Source organism: Rhea americana, unplaced genomic scaffold (assembly GCF_003343005.1).
Source record: "Rhea americana isolate MKP2758 unplaced genomic scaffold, rheAme1 scaffold_43, whole genome shotgun sequence".
NCBI classification, from domain to species: domain Eukaryota; kingdom Metazoa; phylum Chordata; class Aves; order Rheiformes; family Rheidae; genus Rhea; species Rhea americana.
Genome location: NW_028186568.1, coordinates 3,755,942 through 3,771,717, shown reverse-complemented (window position 1 = coordinate 3,771,717; position 15,776 = coordinate 3,755,942). Strand labels below are relative to the sequence as shown.

Sequence of the window (15,776 nt, the reverse complement as noted above, 5' to 3'; positions counted from 1 at the left end):
AACAAGAGCATGCAAGTTCCCGAAAAACAATGGTTTTCTTGTTTTAAGAAGAGCATTTAAGAATGCTAACAGCTTTCCAGCACAGATGTGCTATTTTACTTCCAGTTCTGTTAAGACTTGGCTAACAAATGGCAGTTTATATGACTGAGATAGGACTTGCTGTATCAGTGAGAAAGGCTCATTTGTCTATACTTGCATGAGGTCACAAGAGTTGTAGACCTTCCCTCCACCAGCAAAACCTAATGCAACAYGACTATTGCTGAATGGAGAAGCACTGCTGTTGCACAGCCCTTCCTGTCCACAAAGTGATGAATTCTATTTCTGTATAATTGCTAATTCAGTAGTATAAGAGTGCGCTTTCAAAGACACAGTCCAAACCACTTAGACAATGAGGTTATCAGTAACTTTTCTAGGGAAACTATTTGGAAAACATTCTATGCTATTTCATGACATCACTTAGCCTATTACAAAAATGTCTATAATATTCTTTCTTGATGTTCATCCTTTGAAAATTTGAGTAGGATGTTCATATATTTGCCTAACCATACACTCATGCTACAYCTATAAGGGGAGCTTAATCTTTTCTTATGTACTAACTTGTTCAGACTCCTCTATCCCCTTAGTTTTTATAGTCTTCTCAACTCAATTTTGTAGCTCTCTGCCTAACAACCACATTCTTAATTGTTCCTTCCCAGCTTATTCTCTAATTTTCCAGTGTTGTATAGAGTAGTTTCCAAACTCTTGTTGCCTTATCTGTGGAGCCACCTAAAGTTCTCAGTAGTTCTTTTCAACTCTCGCTGCATAATCATACAAACCTTTGCTCAGCTCAGGTCTGAATAATATCACTGGTTCTATGCATTTCACCCAACAGAATTCTGGAATTCTGCAATTATTTCCTTCCCATAGGCCATAATATCTCATTAGATTTCTAAGCAAAACTGAAGACAGCTTACAGGTGTTCATACACAGGCTTTTATTTTTTTAACTCAAGTCCTTTACAATAAGTTAATGACRCAACTGAAGATACACAGAAAGGGCAGGCCATTTGTAATATATCTTCCAGCACAGGGAAGGAGAGAGTTATATTATTAGACTATTTCTTTACAAAGACTTTGTGAAAGATGAAGAGATCAATGGTAAGAAAGGAAAAAATGCGAAGGATACAGCTATTTACAATAGGAAGACTCAAAATTATCGCAGTCTGAAGCACCATAAGGAATACTTTCCCAAAGGCTTCAAAAAAGCACACATTATCCTCCCAGCTCCAGAATCCTCAAGTTCCCCCTTGATTTACAGAATATTAATATATTTGTCATGTCAGTTCTGGTTAATTAGTAGCACAAAACCACACAAGGCACAATGTTCTAAGTTACTTGACTCTGAACATCTGTACAACACCTGCTGTTGTTCCACAGCTGTGTAGCTCTGCTAGTTTTTTTCTCTCTCCTCCATAAAGTTGCACAAGTACTGTCTCCTGATGCATTACTGAGTGCAGAACTGATACATTATTGGCACCTACGATGCAATATAYAGGCATTTCTTCCTTTGGAATGTGTTCATGTCTGTTCTTTCCTTTAAGTGAAACTCACGGAAAGTGCTGTGAGATCAACATCTTATTCAAAATAAGCTTTAAGYAGAAAAGCTATTCCCAAACAAAATTTCTGTATATTTTACTTACAACTTTCCTACTGACTAGGTCATGTTTACATTACAGGTGATGCAAGACCTTCCCCTTGCATAATTTGCACTTAAACGTGCTCAATTCAGCTATACTCTAGCCTTTATACTGAAACCACTGCCAGAGAAGATAAAGGAAAAATTTTTAGTAAAAAAAAAAATGTGTGTAACTATGACACATACAAGACTAAAAGAATTCTAACCTCACAGAAGTGCAAGCAAATACTGCTCTTAGGTCATTAGAGAAATAAAACTGTGTCAGGGAGCAAGTTTGTACATTCCCTGCAGAGAGACATATGTAACAGTAGGAAGCTATACCAGCTGCAAGGCTAAGGAAGTAATACGATGAGCAGGGAGCTAGTTCCAGCCAGATGACTGCTGCAGTAACAAAGACTTTGGCTCAGCAGGCACGAGCACCATCCTAGTGCATATTCTTCTGTCATCCTCTCTGTTGCAGCAGAACTGCATCTCTTCTTAAACTAGAGGGAGAAGGCAAAGGAAGTAAAGGAAAGAAGCAGGCCAGACCAACATTCACAAAACTTTTCTAAAAAGATCTACTGCTCTTTCCCTTGCGCCCTCTCAACCTGCAGCATCTGTTGGAATGCTGTGTGCTTGTGCGGTAGGAGGAAGCATTTCTAAAAGCACCTCTGGCAATATACTGTTTTTACAAAGTTTTGGGGGAGAGGAGTTTCTTCTCAAATCTAAGCATGTAAATCAGAACATGTTCTAGGTGCTGCGTTGCTAAAGCTGCTGCTCAGCCAAAGGTGGACAACCGTAGGCCTACAGCCATTTGTCTTGTCACTGATTCACACCAATAGCAACGTGGATTCCTCATATACCTTCACAGCTATGTGCTTATCAGGGGCAAGCTGTCTTAATAGCAGTTGCAATTGCTTTTTTTCTTTTTTTTCCCCCCTCCTTCCCTGGCCACACCATCACATGCTCAGAAAGATACCATATTCAGCAAATGGCACACTAGTGCTGTCAGCCTCTGCCTTATTAGAACAGAATAGGCAACCATTTGCTTTTCTCTTGAAATAGCTTTACTATGGCATTGTGGTGGCAAGGGTTTTAACATGTCTGATGTCTCCTATCTTCTGGGCTCACAATCTAGGCTTACTCTACATCTGCTCAGAATTTGAAGATACTGCAAAATGTTATTTAGTAAATTTTGCAAGAGATGGACAGGAAATTGCAGCTAAGAAAAACAAAGAATAGAAATCATRCCTGTGGCAGGTACTGACAGAACTACACCCTTCCAAAATGAAGCAAGAGAATTAAACTTTGGATGGAACATGATGGAAACTGGTCTGCAGAAAAAGAGTAGGTCTGTGGGCTAACTGCTGCCTGTCTTGGGAAAACGATTCTGCCAATTCCCTCTAATTCCTTTGTAGACCACCTAGCCCTCTCTCTTTGCCTGCTGGGATGTAAGGTTTAGAAATTCCATAAATGTTTCTTCACTAATTTAGTTCAAATTTTGCTTCTTTTTCAATATGTGCTACTCCATAAAAGAACGCTGCTGCGCAGCCTCATACTTCACTTCCTCCTTCCACTAAACCAGCTGTCAGGTGAAGGCTGGTTGGGGAGGGGGGAGAAGGCTTAATATTAACTACATCAGGAGCAGTATCCCAAACAACCTTGTATGCTGGAGGTCAGAGTCCCTGCCTCTCTTTCCATCTTTCAGAACAGTGCAGCAGGATTTATAAGATCATATAAAAATTTGAAATAAAGCCGATTAAAACCATAACTCCTAAAGATTACTCTAGAACTAGGTATTTTATTATTTTGGATTGTTCCATAAGCATTCCAGAGAACACAACTTAGTTTTTCCACTGTAGTTTTTTTTTTTTTTTTGCAATACTTGCCTCTTCTCTAATAATCTCTTTGTGCATGTTCATCTTTCTCTGAAAATCAACTTTGGCAGAAATATCAATTTTGTTTTCCACTGACTGCTTTCCTTTCTCTTAAGTGAAAAAGTCATCTCCCCTGTTCTGCCAAAATGCATTGATTGGTAGCAGTGTTGAATTTTTTCAGTGTACCTTTCTTGTTACAGCCACAGCTATACAGCCAGATTTATAAAGCTCTTAAGATAGCGACACATTCATATTTTTGATGGGAAAAGAAACAAGCTAAGGCCAAAGTTTTATGTCTCATCACATTAAATAGCTGAAGTTCTCAAATTTCTCATTTTAACTTATCCTAAAACTGTCTTCAGCAAAGCAATAATGAAAATTTGTTACCTATCATTTTTTTTATCACTATGAAAATATTGACTTTGGGACCACTGGCAGAGACCATCCTTAGAAAATGATGGTGTTGTTGGTTTTTCTTTAGATCTGGACTGATTTTTCAAACATTCCATCCCATTTTCTGGAACAAGCAGACTGCACCATTTTCCAAAACTAAACCAATGAAGATGGCCAACCAAGCAAGCATTAGGTTTAAGTTCAACGTAACTGCAAAAGAAAACAGAATAAATTTAATCTACTCCCATTTAAGAAGATCATAGAAACCATGTGAGAAATACACGTTTAAGAAATCACACAAAGCCATTTAAGCCTGCATTCCCAAACCAAACATAAAATTAACACTCTATTTTCATCTTTCAGATACACAAAGAAATCTACTTTATGTTTCAATGTTCTATGCTGAATTGCCTCAAACTATAACTGATGGATACAATACAGCATTTACAAAGAGATGATAGTGAGCTAAAAGTTTTATTTTTTACAAATGTTTTGTTTTATTCACTTTCTATGAAAGTCCAAAGATCACAGTTTTAGAGTAGAACTATTCTAATCACATATCTGGTAAWAAACAGTGTTTTCTCTAAAGACACTTACAAATACAGCAATAATAAKAAGAACATATATAACAGCTGCATTCTCTCTCACATACATTCTGTACACGTTGTATACTAATAAAGAAGCAAAAAATGTACCTCTGATTGCCTGAGAGTTTGATGTCAAGACAAATACTTTTATAAGCATGAGGCACAAAGGCGTGTAGTCATGTTCCCAAATAACAGCTGGAATTAGCAAAAGCTTTCCATAGCTAGACAACAGCAGTGCTTTGAGAAGTAAAATGAAGTCAGACTTTGTTTTCAGCATCTCAGGTCTCATCTGCCATAAGGCAATAAAAATGCCAACTAAAAATGAAGTTTGTTCTAAAAGGAAATAAAGAAGAGTTGGAAAGAGAATGAAGCACAAACATCAAGTTCTTTCTTGACAAATCTTGGTGAAGTGACAGGTCCCAAATGCAACAGAGCCACTGCTGTTTAAAAGATATTTCATAAGCAAGCATGAACAACACATCCTCCATCTCCTATCTTCATTTTAATAGGTAAAATTTATATTACTTACTTAAACTAATTCAGTATAATACCATTCAAAATAATTCAATTAATTCTATCTGTAGGATGATTGTGCTTGTAATACCTGACACCATAAAGCACAGGAAATTTAGCGTATGAAACTCTTTGCTTTTCCTTTTTAACAAAGGAAGATTTCTTTCAACTGGCTGTTAGCCTGTAAAACAAGATTATCAATACTTGTTTTTTTTTGAAAGGCCAATAACAATAAACCCTTTTCCTTCAGCACAAGGAAGAACACTAAAGTGAAAATATCATTGGGCTATTACTTTCTCCAACACCTCATCCCTGTGCAATACTGGAACTAACGCAGATTGTCAGAGCAACTCTCACAACAACCGTAAGAGATGAATTACTACTGAAAGATGAGCTCCAACATTTTTACTGACCCGTTATGAAAACCTAATAAAGACAAACATTAGACAATAGATGACTGAAGTTAAGCTCTGAATGTCTAAGGGAAACATAAACAGTTTTAGTCTGTGTGTCTGACTTAAATAGTATCACCAGAAAAAAAAAGGGAAAGCCTTAACCAAAGTAAAACAAAAACTCTCCCCTACCTTCACAGTTACTCTTATAGTTTAGAAATACTTACTGTTTACCACTGATAAAATTGTTCTGTTTGACAAATTTGCTTACTGCAAATTAATTTTAAACAGATACAGCTTTTCCTGATCACTGTTTGATTCTGCAAGGATCATCCTTAATGTTGTTTCATCTTTATATGCAATGAACTTATAAATTCATTATTTTTTAAGTAATGAGTAAATTTAAAAATACTTATGGTTTTGCTTTCAACTAGCGCTAAAGAAAAAAAAAGGCAATTGGTCACATTCAAATAGTAGTCCTTTATTTTTCAATAGAGCTCAAGCAAACTTCCTAAGAGAATACATCATCTCCCCACATCTTCTAATGATCTTAGGTAAGAGAACATTTTCAAGATCCTTTCAAACAGGTTAACTTTCAGAAAGAGGTACTTATAAACAGCACATTCTATTTTGCAGAAGACAATTGGCATTAAAGTATCATGCCAGATAATGAGACATAAATCAAATTGCAGAGAATGTTTGTTAACTTGTGCTTGAGTCAATTATCTTACATTAAAATGCAGTACAGTAACAATATGTAGAGTTTCACTCTTTGGAGTAAGGCAGAGCTCTACATTGGTCTTTAAACTCTGTAAATGCATTCAGACTAAGATTTCTGAATATTGACATTTTCTAGTGATTTGATATCTACTGTTGATCATATCAGTCTAAATTGCAGTCAGGTGATTTAAAAATAAATTTGCATTAAATGAAGGCAAGGGAAAGAGTATGTGAAAATTTATTTAACCTTGCTGGTTTGAACATGACAACCATTCTATATTAATAATTTTTGCAATCTAAGGCTGTCGAAAGACTCATGCAGTTATAAAATGCTTAGAGTACACTTRATAGTTAAATGAAATAATCATAGTTCTTACCTAAAGAAGCTATACCAAACATTCTATAAAAATCCCATTCCTTGGCATATCTGATTAAGTCGTCAGGATCTATACTTTGGCTTGAATCCTGTAGTTGCAACCACCTGAGATAAGCTTCACAGAGCAAACAAAATATGCAAAGCTTTCCATGAATCTGGTAAACAACAACAACAACAAAATATTAGTATCAAATGTTCAATTTAAAATATTTTTTGACATTTCGATATAAACAAGCTCTGCTTATCATTTTAGGTATGTTTAGAAATGTAAGCAAATTACTTACATTGAGCCACTAATTTAGCACATCTTCCTTTTAGCATCAATTAGTTCATTTACACGATAGGTAAATTAGAGGGTATTGAAAACTGCATGAACAGTTCTGTACTGAAGAAAGTAAATAATTGTAGTTTGCAAGGTGTTTTCTATACTTCTTAAAATTGGGACAGCTGTTTCATTTAGGAATATAAAAACAAAATCATGTCCTAGTTAGCAGAACTATGCTATCAAAAGGTTCAGTATAACGAATCTACTCCATTCAGAGAACTCTTAAGTTGCCTTTTTTTTGTTTTTTCTTCATGAGAAAATTTTTCTTTCCATTAGAAGAAATTGGTAGTGTAGTTATATTGGAAATATTCCTTAGTTCAGAGAAGGGTGAGGAAACAAAAGAGAGTAATGCAATGAAACAAAAATTAAAGTTTCTCTGAAGTAACTGCAAGAGGTGCTATGAAAGTCCATACTTGACATATTTCCATATTAAACATAATTTGTAAGCCAATGAAGGTGGGTTATTTTGAAGTCTGATTTTGTACAGATTTAAATAAACCAATGCAGTTTCTATGTGTGGATTCTATTTTTTTCTTTTGGAGAATAGTTACACAGATTTCCCTTRCAGGGAGAAGTATACATGTGCAAGCTAAGTTTAAAAATCAAATTCATTTATCTGAATAGGTGAAATTTCCACAGACTGAAATGTTCTTCCAGATGCCTCATGAAAAGCATTATTACCTGTCTCCAGCAGCATTTAATTCATTAAAAACTTTTAACTAGATTATGCTTGAAAGACATGCAACTATAGGATTCAAGCCAACATATAGATCCTGATGACTTAATCAGATATGCCATTGTAAGCAATCTAGACTTATCTACCTTGCTTACATTGGACTGGTCAAGAGATAACATGTAGACAGCGTACACTCCTGTTTGGATAGTTTACTGTAGATTAGCTTCCCTCTTCTGGGAAATAAACTGTTAAAGTAAAAATATGTAGCTTTGTTAGAATAGCTACTTCTGCACTTCAGTTGGCCAGAGGCAAGCTGCCAATGTGACTCTACATTAATGATGAGTCACRTGAAAGCCAGCATCTTTTGTTGTARTTTTGAGGAYATGGTTAATTTCTCATGAGGAAATTCATTAGAAAGTAGTAGAGTAGTTTAATTAGTATAGTATTGTTAGTATAGTACATTATACTATCATAGTTCATCTCAAAAATAATTACTTACAGCAGAAACTTAAGGTGGAAATGAATTTAAAATTAGACCTTTCTCTTCCAATAAGTCCAGTAAAAACTATCTGTAACATGTAGTGAAGATAACTGCATTTGCCAGTGTTACACAGACAGTAATTTCTTAGTAACAACTAGAATTTGAGATTTCATATGATTTACCATATTAGACCCTTAACCTGTTCAAGAAAAAAAACACTGTGGCATGGCTTTCTGGGGCCTGTGGAAGGACGAGAAAAGAACAGCACCTAAATTTTGTAACTATTCGGATCAACTTACCAAATCTAAATATATCTTTAACTAAAAAGACACAGGGTAGGTGCACAATAACTTACATTTATCTTTGTATTGAAAAGAATGTGTCTGTATGCTTGCGCTTTACATAAAATAGCATTAATCAAGATGATAACAGGATCATACTCGATGTATTTGTCCACAGGTTTCTGGCAGGATTTCTGAAAGTCAGAAAAAAAAAAAAAAAAAAAAAAAAAAAAAAAAAAAAAAAAAAGGAAGGAAGCCAATGAAAGGTTCCTCTTAGTTTAGCACAATCACATACTTTCAAGTAGGCATTCAATACTTATTACTCTTTCCCTAATATAGCCTTTATTTTCAATACATTTTTAATCCAGTCAGAAAAATTGCTTTCTTTCTCCTTAACACTGCAGTTTACACAAGGATTTCCCTTATGAATCAGAAAGATACTGATTTTTACAGGCTTTAAGTTACCACAAAACAAAAAAAAACTATGCAAGGATGTATGTAGTTACCATTTTGTGCCCTATAGACAGAAAAAACAATTTGCCTTCCACATACTCAAGAAATGTACCAATAGGCTGTTGAAGGTTAACTGATTATGCCTGTCTACATGGCTGTGTTTTTTTGGAAAGAAAATGGATTTCTATTGTATATATCCTTCTTTTACAAGAGATGCTTGTAAATCCTATGTTTTCCTCCACAGGGGAAAATGCAAGTATTTTTTCCTATCGTGTTGTCCTTACATACCAAGTATTAGCCCAGATGTTTGTATTCACTTTCAATTATTAAACAAATACCCTCCCCACTTCCAGCCCACACCATGTATTTGGAATATTGAAAATATAGCTTTCACGCTAGAGATGTAGCTAAAGAATCAGAAGCTGCTACTGAATGGTTGTGGTAAGACATTAAGGAATTACTTCTCTAATACATCTGCTGGTTCCACTTGTGCCAACTAGAGAGGTTACTTCCCTTCATCCACTGGGAATTGCTTGTCACCATCCCCTTGAGATTTACTGACCTGTCTGCATGATTGGGCACTCGAGTCAAATGAGAAGAGCTTAAGACAGCTATTATTTTAACTATTCAAGAGAACAGTTAAATAACAGTCTTACAGAAAGCTCAACCAACACACCAGAGCAGAAAATAGCTTCTACTGGAGAACTTCTCTCACAGAGAAGCTGGAGCAGTCGACCACAGCAGCCACTTCAGCTCGCACAACTGCACTTGCAGAACAACGCATGCCTGCAGGTCAGCTTTCTCCTGCTACCAAACTTCTACTGCTTCTTCCCTCCAACCTGTCTTAAGCTATTCCTACCTCCCTTGCTTTCATATTAGTTTCCGCACTTAGAGTACAAAAGTCACACAAACCACCTGTGTTTCCATTTCAGTGAGGGTACAGCTGTAAACTGCCAGAACAGAAAAGTTCCACCCAGTTGCCTTCTGAAATGCTTCATCTGACACCATCAAAAACATGGAACAGTAGACAAGGCARATCTACGACAAGCTCTCAGGAAAGAGCAAAAGTTTCTTCAGTTGATAGGGAYTGCTTGTGGCCAAAGTTAATGTTGCTTTGATATTTATCAGAATTACCATCTGAGAATTTGAGAATGCAAAAATTCATCATGAGAATAAACGCATCATAATATTAGTCAAATAGGGTCTCTAAGGATCATGGCTACAACTAGTCAGTGCTTCCTGGTCCAGTTCAGTAAAATCAAAACCACAACTCACTTGGATCAGAAAAGAAAGCGCTATATATGATTACAGAACACAACAGAGCCAAAAGGATGAATACAGAGATTGAGTCAATTAACCAAAAGTTTGATCGGTCTAAAATTAAAATCAGAGAGATAGAAAAAAAGATCAAAATTAATTGAAGACCATAGCTACAGTGGTTAATAGAATGAAAAATCTACCACAGAAGAGATTGCAGCTATAATTAAAGGCAATGTTTTGCTTCATTTCCTTCTACAAGAAAATCATGAAAAAATATTCTTGAGGGTGGCAATTCACATATTTCAAAGCTCTAGGTTGATAGAGCACAACAAAACTCCAATCGATTTTTTTATAAGCTTATTCCCACAAGCACTGGACAAGCACAACCAAAAAAATTATTCTTGAACAGAAAGAGTTGTGTAAAGGTTAGATGAAAAATATCCTATATGCCCCAGGACTTATGCTMTCAAATCTTATGTAACATAACATTTTTAGACTAGATAGTTCAAAATGTTAGTATGCAAGCAAAAATAAATAAAAAGCTGATGACAATTATCTTTCTTGGAGAAGTACAGAATAATCTTTTAAAATGAAGAGGGCCCCAGCCCCGACTGGATCAAAATCTTGCAGTTACAAGCTACTGAATAATTCTCACTTACCACTGACATAATTTTAGATAATTAAAATACTTCAGACCAATGAACCCACCAGAAAAACTCAAGGCTACAGAAATTCTAGCTCAGATATGTAAGGAGACTGCTACAAAGGAATATGCAAACAGCACTGTTGCCTGTAAGAACGGGTTTTCTGCTCCACAGCTTCTGACAGCCATGGCCAAATCTTCTGAAGCTATGAGCATGACGTTTAATTCAGTATTTCATCATACCATCAACAAACTTTGTTAAGAATCYCATTTCTTTGTGCTACTTCAACAGGAGAAGAAAACTTGCTGTATCAGAGAAGAATGGCCATCTTCAAGGATTGTTTACCCACAGATACACACACATTGATGTCTGAGTATCTTCTAGACTTTAGACTACTGTCTAATTATTAATTAATTTCATTTAAATTGTAACTGTATAAAATAAAAGTCCTTGGTGCTTATGTGGCCAGGGACTTACCTACCGTTAGTGTTTTCAGCAACTTGGGAGATCTATAAAACATCCTACTGAAGAAGAATTGTGACTGACATAGACTTGCTGGACAAAACAAACACAGTATTTGTCGTATCATGAAGATATTACAGACTTAATAAACCCTCTCTCCATAGCTGGCTTTTTTTTGTTTTTATCTGTAATACCACAACATCTGCTACTAACTTTAAACACTTGAGAAGCAAACTTGTGACTAGAGCCTGACTTGAGCAAAATCAATGTAAACAAGGGTAAATGAAGTTTAACTATACTTAAAATATTTTAAATCAATAATTTTACTAGTTAAGGTGATGTAATTTTATGAACATCGATAATCACTAATATTATCAGAGAAGATCAGCAAGAGCAATTCAGCCATCTCTTACTGCTTGCATGCTCATTTTTAAGATATAATCAGGCAGTTTAGAATGAACTAAAATACTGGAGCTCAAGTCCAGCTGCCCAAYTGCAGTTCTACACAGCTGCCTACAGTCATCTGCCTGTTCAGCATACTTGGAAAAGCTCCATCCTTCACAAAACTGAGCTTTGTCAATTTTCTCTGGGCTTTCTCCAAGAAATGCATCACTTATTACAACCAGCTCTAAAATGTTAGAAAGGAGTAACTGCATTTCTGCATATTTTTAAAGTATCTTTTAATTTCTTCTTTAAATATGTAACTGATATCAAAAGCTGGAAATACCTTGAAAGTAGACATTACCTTGACATCTACAAGTCTGTTTCAGATTCTGCTGCAGAAGGGAAAACTAAATATTTGTATCCGTAAATTCTATTTATGCTTTTTTTTCTAAATTGGTAAATTTAAGTTCATGGGAATGTTTGCTACTGATGCGCATTAGTCTAATATACTTTAATCCGTGGAAACAGTGTGCTCAAAGGATTTCAATATTCTAATGAATCTAAATGAATACTAATTCATGAATTATTACTGGTATTTCTGATAATGATGGTCTGTTGCTTCCAATCAAAGTGCTTGCCTTCTCATAACTTACAATTTGCTTAACTATCCTAAAATATTTATTTAAAAAAATGAGTAAAGGCAGCTCTAAGGAAAAAAAAGTAATCTTAAAAATCTAGCACAAGGATATTCTTCCGAGTTCAGCATAGCAGATTCCAGATTCTTTCTGATCTAAGCAATTCAAAACAATTAGCTTAGGAAAGTACGTATTTTAACAGTCGTTTTGTTAAAGTACTACTGCAATGTTCCAGTAATACTGGAAGAAGACATACTGCTTCTTTKTTTATGAAAGACACTCAGCTATGAACACAGCCTGCAACTATATGCCAAATAAAATACTACATATAAATATTTGCGGAAACTTTTTTTTGCTGGTCTGCACATATGGCGTTATATAACAACATTTACAGACATTCAGTTGTGCTGCAAAGGGTAATGAACAATGCTCAGGTGAAGAGGAACTACTGTGGACCCATTATCTGGAGAGAATAGCCTTAATCCCAGTTGTACCCTGAAGCAATAAAGTGTAATTAGCTGGGCTGCTTTCAGAAATGGCTTCTTTATTAAGGATGCAGCTAAATGTCAAAATAAAATGGAAAACAAAATGGTTCAGTTTGATATGCATTCCATTTAAAAAAATAATAATTACAAAATGTTGTTTTATATTTTTTCCTAAATCAAATGCTTTGCACTAGTTAGTTGGTTTGCAGATTGAGTTACATAAAGAATGAAAAATATTGTATTTTATTTTCCAAGATGCTCTTTGTATTCTTGACAGAATCTTWACCTTATCACATAAATGCATAGCACTCAAAGCATTTATATTTGCTCCCCCTTGCTGCAATAAAAGAGCTCTTCAATTATTTTTTAATAGCAGAAAAGCTAAATGAAGTGTGCACTGCTCAGGCAATTTAGCTTTCTTATTACAAAGCACAAGGGGGACCCTGGCTGAGCTCTACATATTGCAATGGATAATTTGGTTAGGAACTATTAACCATTTTCAAATGCTCTTTTTAAGCAAAACAAAATATATGTGTTATTTAAAACAAAATATACAAATGTAAATGTTTTTCCTTTTCCTTCAATTTTCAGATAAGTCAAACTTGCTAATTTCCCTTTTTATTATTTACACTTTGACTAAAGAACTCATTCTTGGTTAGCTCAAAGTGGTTTCTTTCCTACATTGTTAATAATATAAAGGCTGAGTTATCTAAACAGCATTTTTTGTCACTGTTGTTAATGGCTGGTTCATACCTTACTTGGTAAATATTCTTTATATTACTTACACATCATTTAAGTTTTGAGGATATCAAAATAATTTCAAAATCACTGCTATAAAGAACCACCTATGCTTACTCTGACCATCACATCAGGTTCAGAACAAGGAAAATATCAGCACCTTTACAGTGTAGGAGTAGAACCAGATCTATGAGTCACAGGCTGACCAACAGAAATTACCTTCCTTTGGGGCAATTCTAACCAACCCACTCCCAAATTATCACACTGAAGGAAAGACACAATGAACAGGTCTCATTAAGGAGGTAAATTCCCTCAGTAGAAATAAATCAAAATATTTTTAGCAGTCTTTACTGCTACTCTAGATGATTCAGCTATCTGCAATGCTGGCCAACTCCATAAACTTGAAGAAAAACTTTGAGTAACTAACTTCTTTTCAAGKAACACCAGTCCACTTGTCTTTGTGATTACATTTTCACAGCAAAATGTATGCAGCATGAACAAAAGCTTCATTCTTTAAATGGAAATCTGCTACTATGGGCTAGAAACAGATGTTGCCTAATGGAAGCTCACAGCTTCCACCTCGCTGTGAAAAAACCTTTCTTCTCTGGAAGACATTAACAATAGAACACAAAATTGTAGTATTTTACTTAGCATCCAAATTCAAATCTTCCACCTGATAATCATGGCCCCGATCAGATTAAATGCACCCTAAAAATGAATGCAGGGCTGCAGAGAAGAGGCTGCTGCGAAAACCTGGCATCTGCAGTCTCAAGATGGATCACTGGACCATTCTGAAGACGGCAAAAGCTTTTTAGATGCATTTATTAACTTAATAAGGAGGGCTTTAAACTATGATTGGGACAAGTCTGTCACTCAGTATAAAACAGYTGATCATCTTGGCAACGTTCTGCTTGTTCTTAATGTTCTGTGGCCAAAATAAGGAGAGTAACCCTTGATATTTCATATTGTTCTTATATGAAACAAATGGTATTTTCCTTCATATGYCAGCATTTTCACGGACTGCTTGGAAACGGGAATGAGAAAGAAYTATCTCAATGATTCTTAATAAAATATTCATCTGGACAATCTCCACTGGCCTCACTTTGAGTATCGTTATATAAATCTTTCTTGATACTCTTCACTTTTTCTGCCTTATGCTAAAACAGAACGGAGCTAAAAACCATTTTTTCCTTGCAGTACGCGTCTAAAGCCAGCAGAAATCAGCGTCAATTACACTGCTTGTCTTTCCCTGAAAAAACACTGATCTCTCCAGTTCTTGCAAAGTCTAGAAATTTTTTGTATATTTTTTTCAACTGTTTTATGTTCTACAGCAATAAGACATTTTAATTGACTGCTAGGCAGGGAAAAGAGGAGGATGAGAATCATCTCTTTCCACTTTCATCAACAATTTGTGTATATGTTGTTTTCATGACTTTTTGTGGTAACAGAAGCTGAGATCTAACACATAGATATTTCAGCTTGAGCTAACTGCAAATATAAACTAGCTACATATCTATATGAACTAGTTGTTTAKGATCTCTATTTTTGATTTAAGAAATGCTTGAATGATTCAAAATTCTAAAGTTGTAAAGGAATGCATTCACATGTTGTACAAAGTTTTCTGGCATGTTTATAKCTTAACAATTAGTAAATTAAACCATCTTCTTCCAGCAGTCTCAAAATGCCAAGGGCAATGTAGTTGAGGGAAAATAAGGACAGCAGTGAAGAAAATTTGAATGCCACACAAATAATTCTTTTAATGTACTGCTTTGATATATTCTACAGTTTGTTCACATACAGTTTCCTGTTTTTRTAATGGGCAGACAGGTACAGGATGCTACAAAACATAGTCACAGATGAAATAAAAGGTTTAGTCAGGCTATATTTACAAATCCCTCAATTCTAAACTCACSTCTTTTCACGCTAAAATACGGGGGACTAGGTGATCTAATTTCTCCACATATTACAAGAAATATATCAAAACTAACCACTGGAGACAACTCTACACAAATGCCATCAGAATTTTAAAGTAAAAATTTAAAACAATTAAGTCAGGAACACCTTGAAAACTTYAATAACTTGAGCCGAGGACGCCGAGGCCTCCTGCCGTCGCTCCTCCCCCGCCTCATCCGCTCCGGACCCCAGCGCCCAGGAGGCGCCCGGGGGCCGCCTCCCCCTGCCCTGCCCCGCCCGCGACTCACGCAGATGGAGATGCGCAGCACCCCGCGCTGATAGTCTCTGTACAGCTCCGAGGCCTCCCTGCTGCACTCGATGCACCGGTACAGCCCCGGCCCCGCCATAGCCAGCGAGCGCGCGCCCCCAAACCGCCTCGCTCAGCGCTTCAAACCGCCTCGCTTCCGCCTTCGGAGGCGGAGCCGGGCCCCGCCGCGAGGTGCATCCTGGGGGCTGTGGTTCCCCACCGCCCTCCGCTCGCGAGGGCG

The 15,776-nt window shown here is 36.1% G+C and overlaps 1 protein-coding gene across 2 annotated transcripts; it reads right to left on the bottom strand.

Moving 5' to 3' along the window:
- Window positions 1-949: 949 nt before the first annotated feature.
- On the bottom strand, window positions 950-15,734 carry ARV1 (ARV1 fatty acid homeostasis modulator). 2 transcript variants are annotated; one of them, XR_014897101.1, is made up of 6 exons: window positions 15,537-15,734; window positions 8,349-8,468; window positions 6,513-6,666; window positions 4,619-4,843; window positions 3,918-4,133; window positions 950-2,156 (listed from the first exon to the last, which is right to left on the bottom strand). XR_014897101.1 is itself a non-coding variant. In XM_085315502.1 (5 exons), the coding sequence occupies exons 1-5, from the start codon at window positions 15,633-15,635 to the stop codon at window positions 4,027-4,029; spliced, it is 705 nt and encodes a 234-aa protein (XP_085171628.1). In that variant the 5' UTR covers window positions 15,636-15,734; the 3' UTR covers window positions 950-4,026. The 2 variants fall into 2 exon arrangements, 1 of the variants encoding a protein (XP_085171628.1); XM_085315502.1 differs by having other exon boundaries at window positions 950-4,133.
- Window positions 15,735-15,776: the final 42 nt, after the last annotated feature.

What these genes read in the sequence shown, in the direction of transcription:
- ARV1 (XM_085315502.1), bottom strand. Translation starts at nt 15,635, where the DNA reads ATGGCGGGGCCGGGGCTGTACCGGTGCATCGAGTGCAGCAGGGAGGCC. An exon ending in TGCTGCGCATCTCCATCTGC is followed by an intron (nt 8,469 to 15,536) that starts GTGAGTCGCGGG and finishes TCTGACTTTCAG; the next exon opens with AAATCCTGCCAGAAACCTGT. An exon ending in GTTTGGTATAGCTTCTTTAG is followed by an intron (nt 4,844 to 6,512) that starts GTAAGAACTATG and finishes ATTTCCTTTTAG; the next exon opens with AACAAACTTCATTTTTAGTT.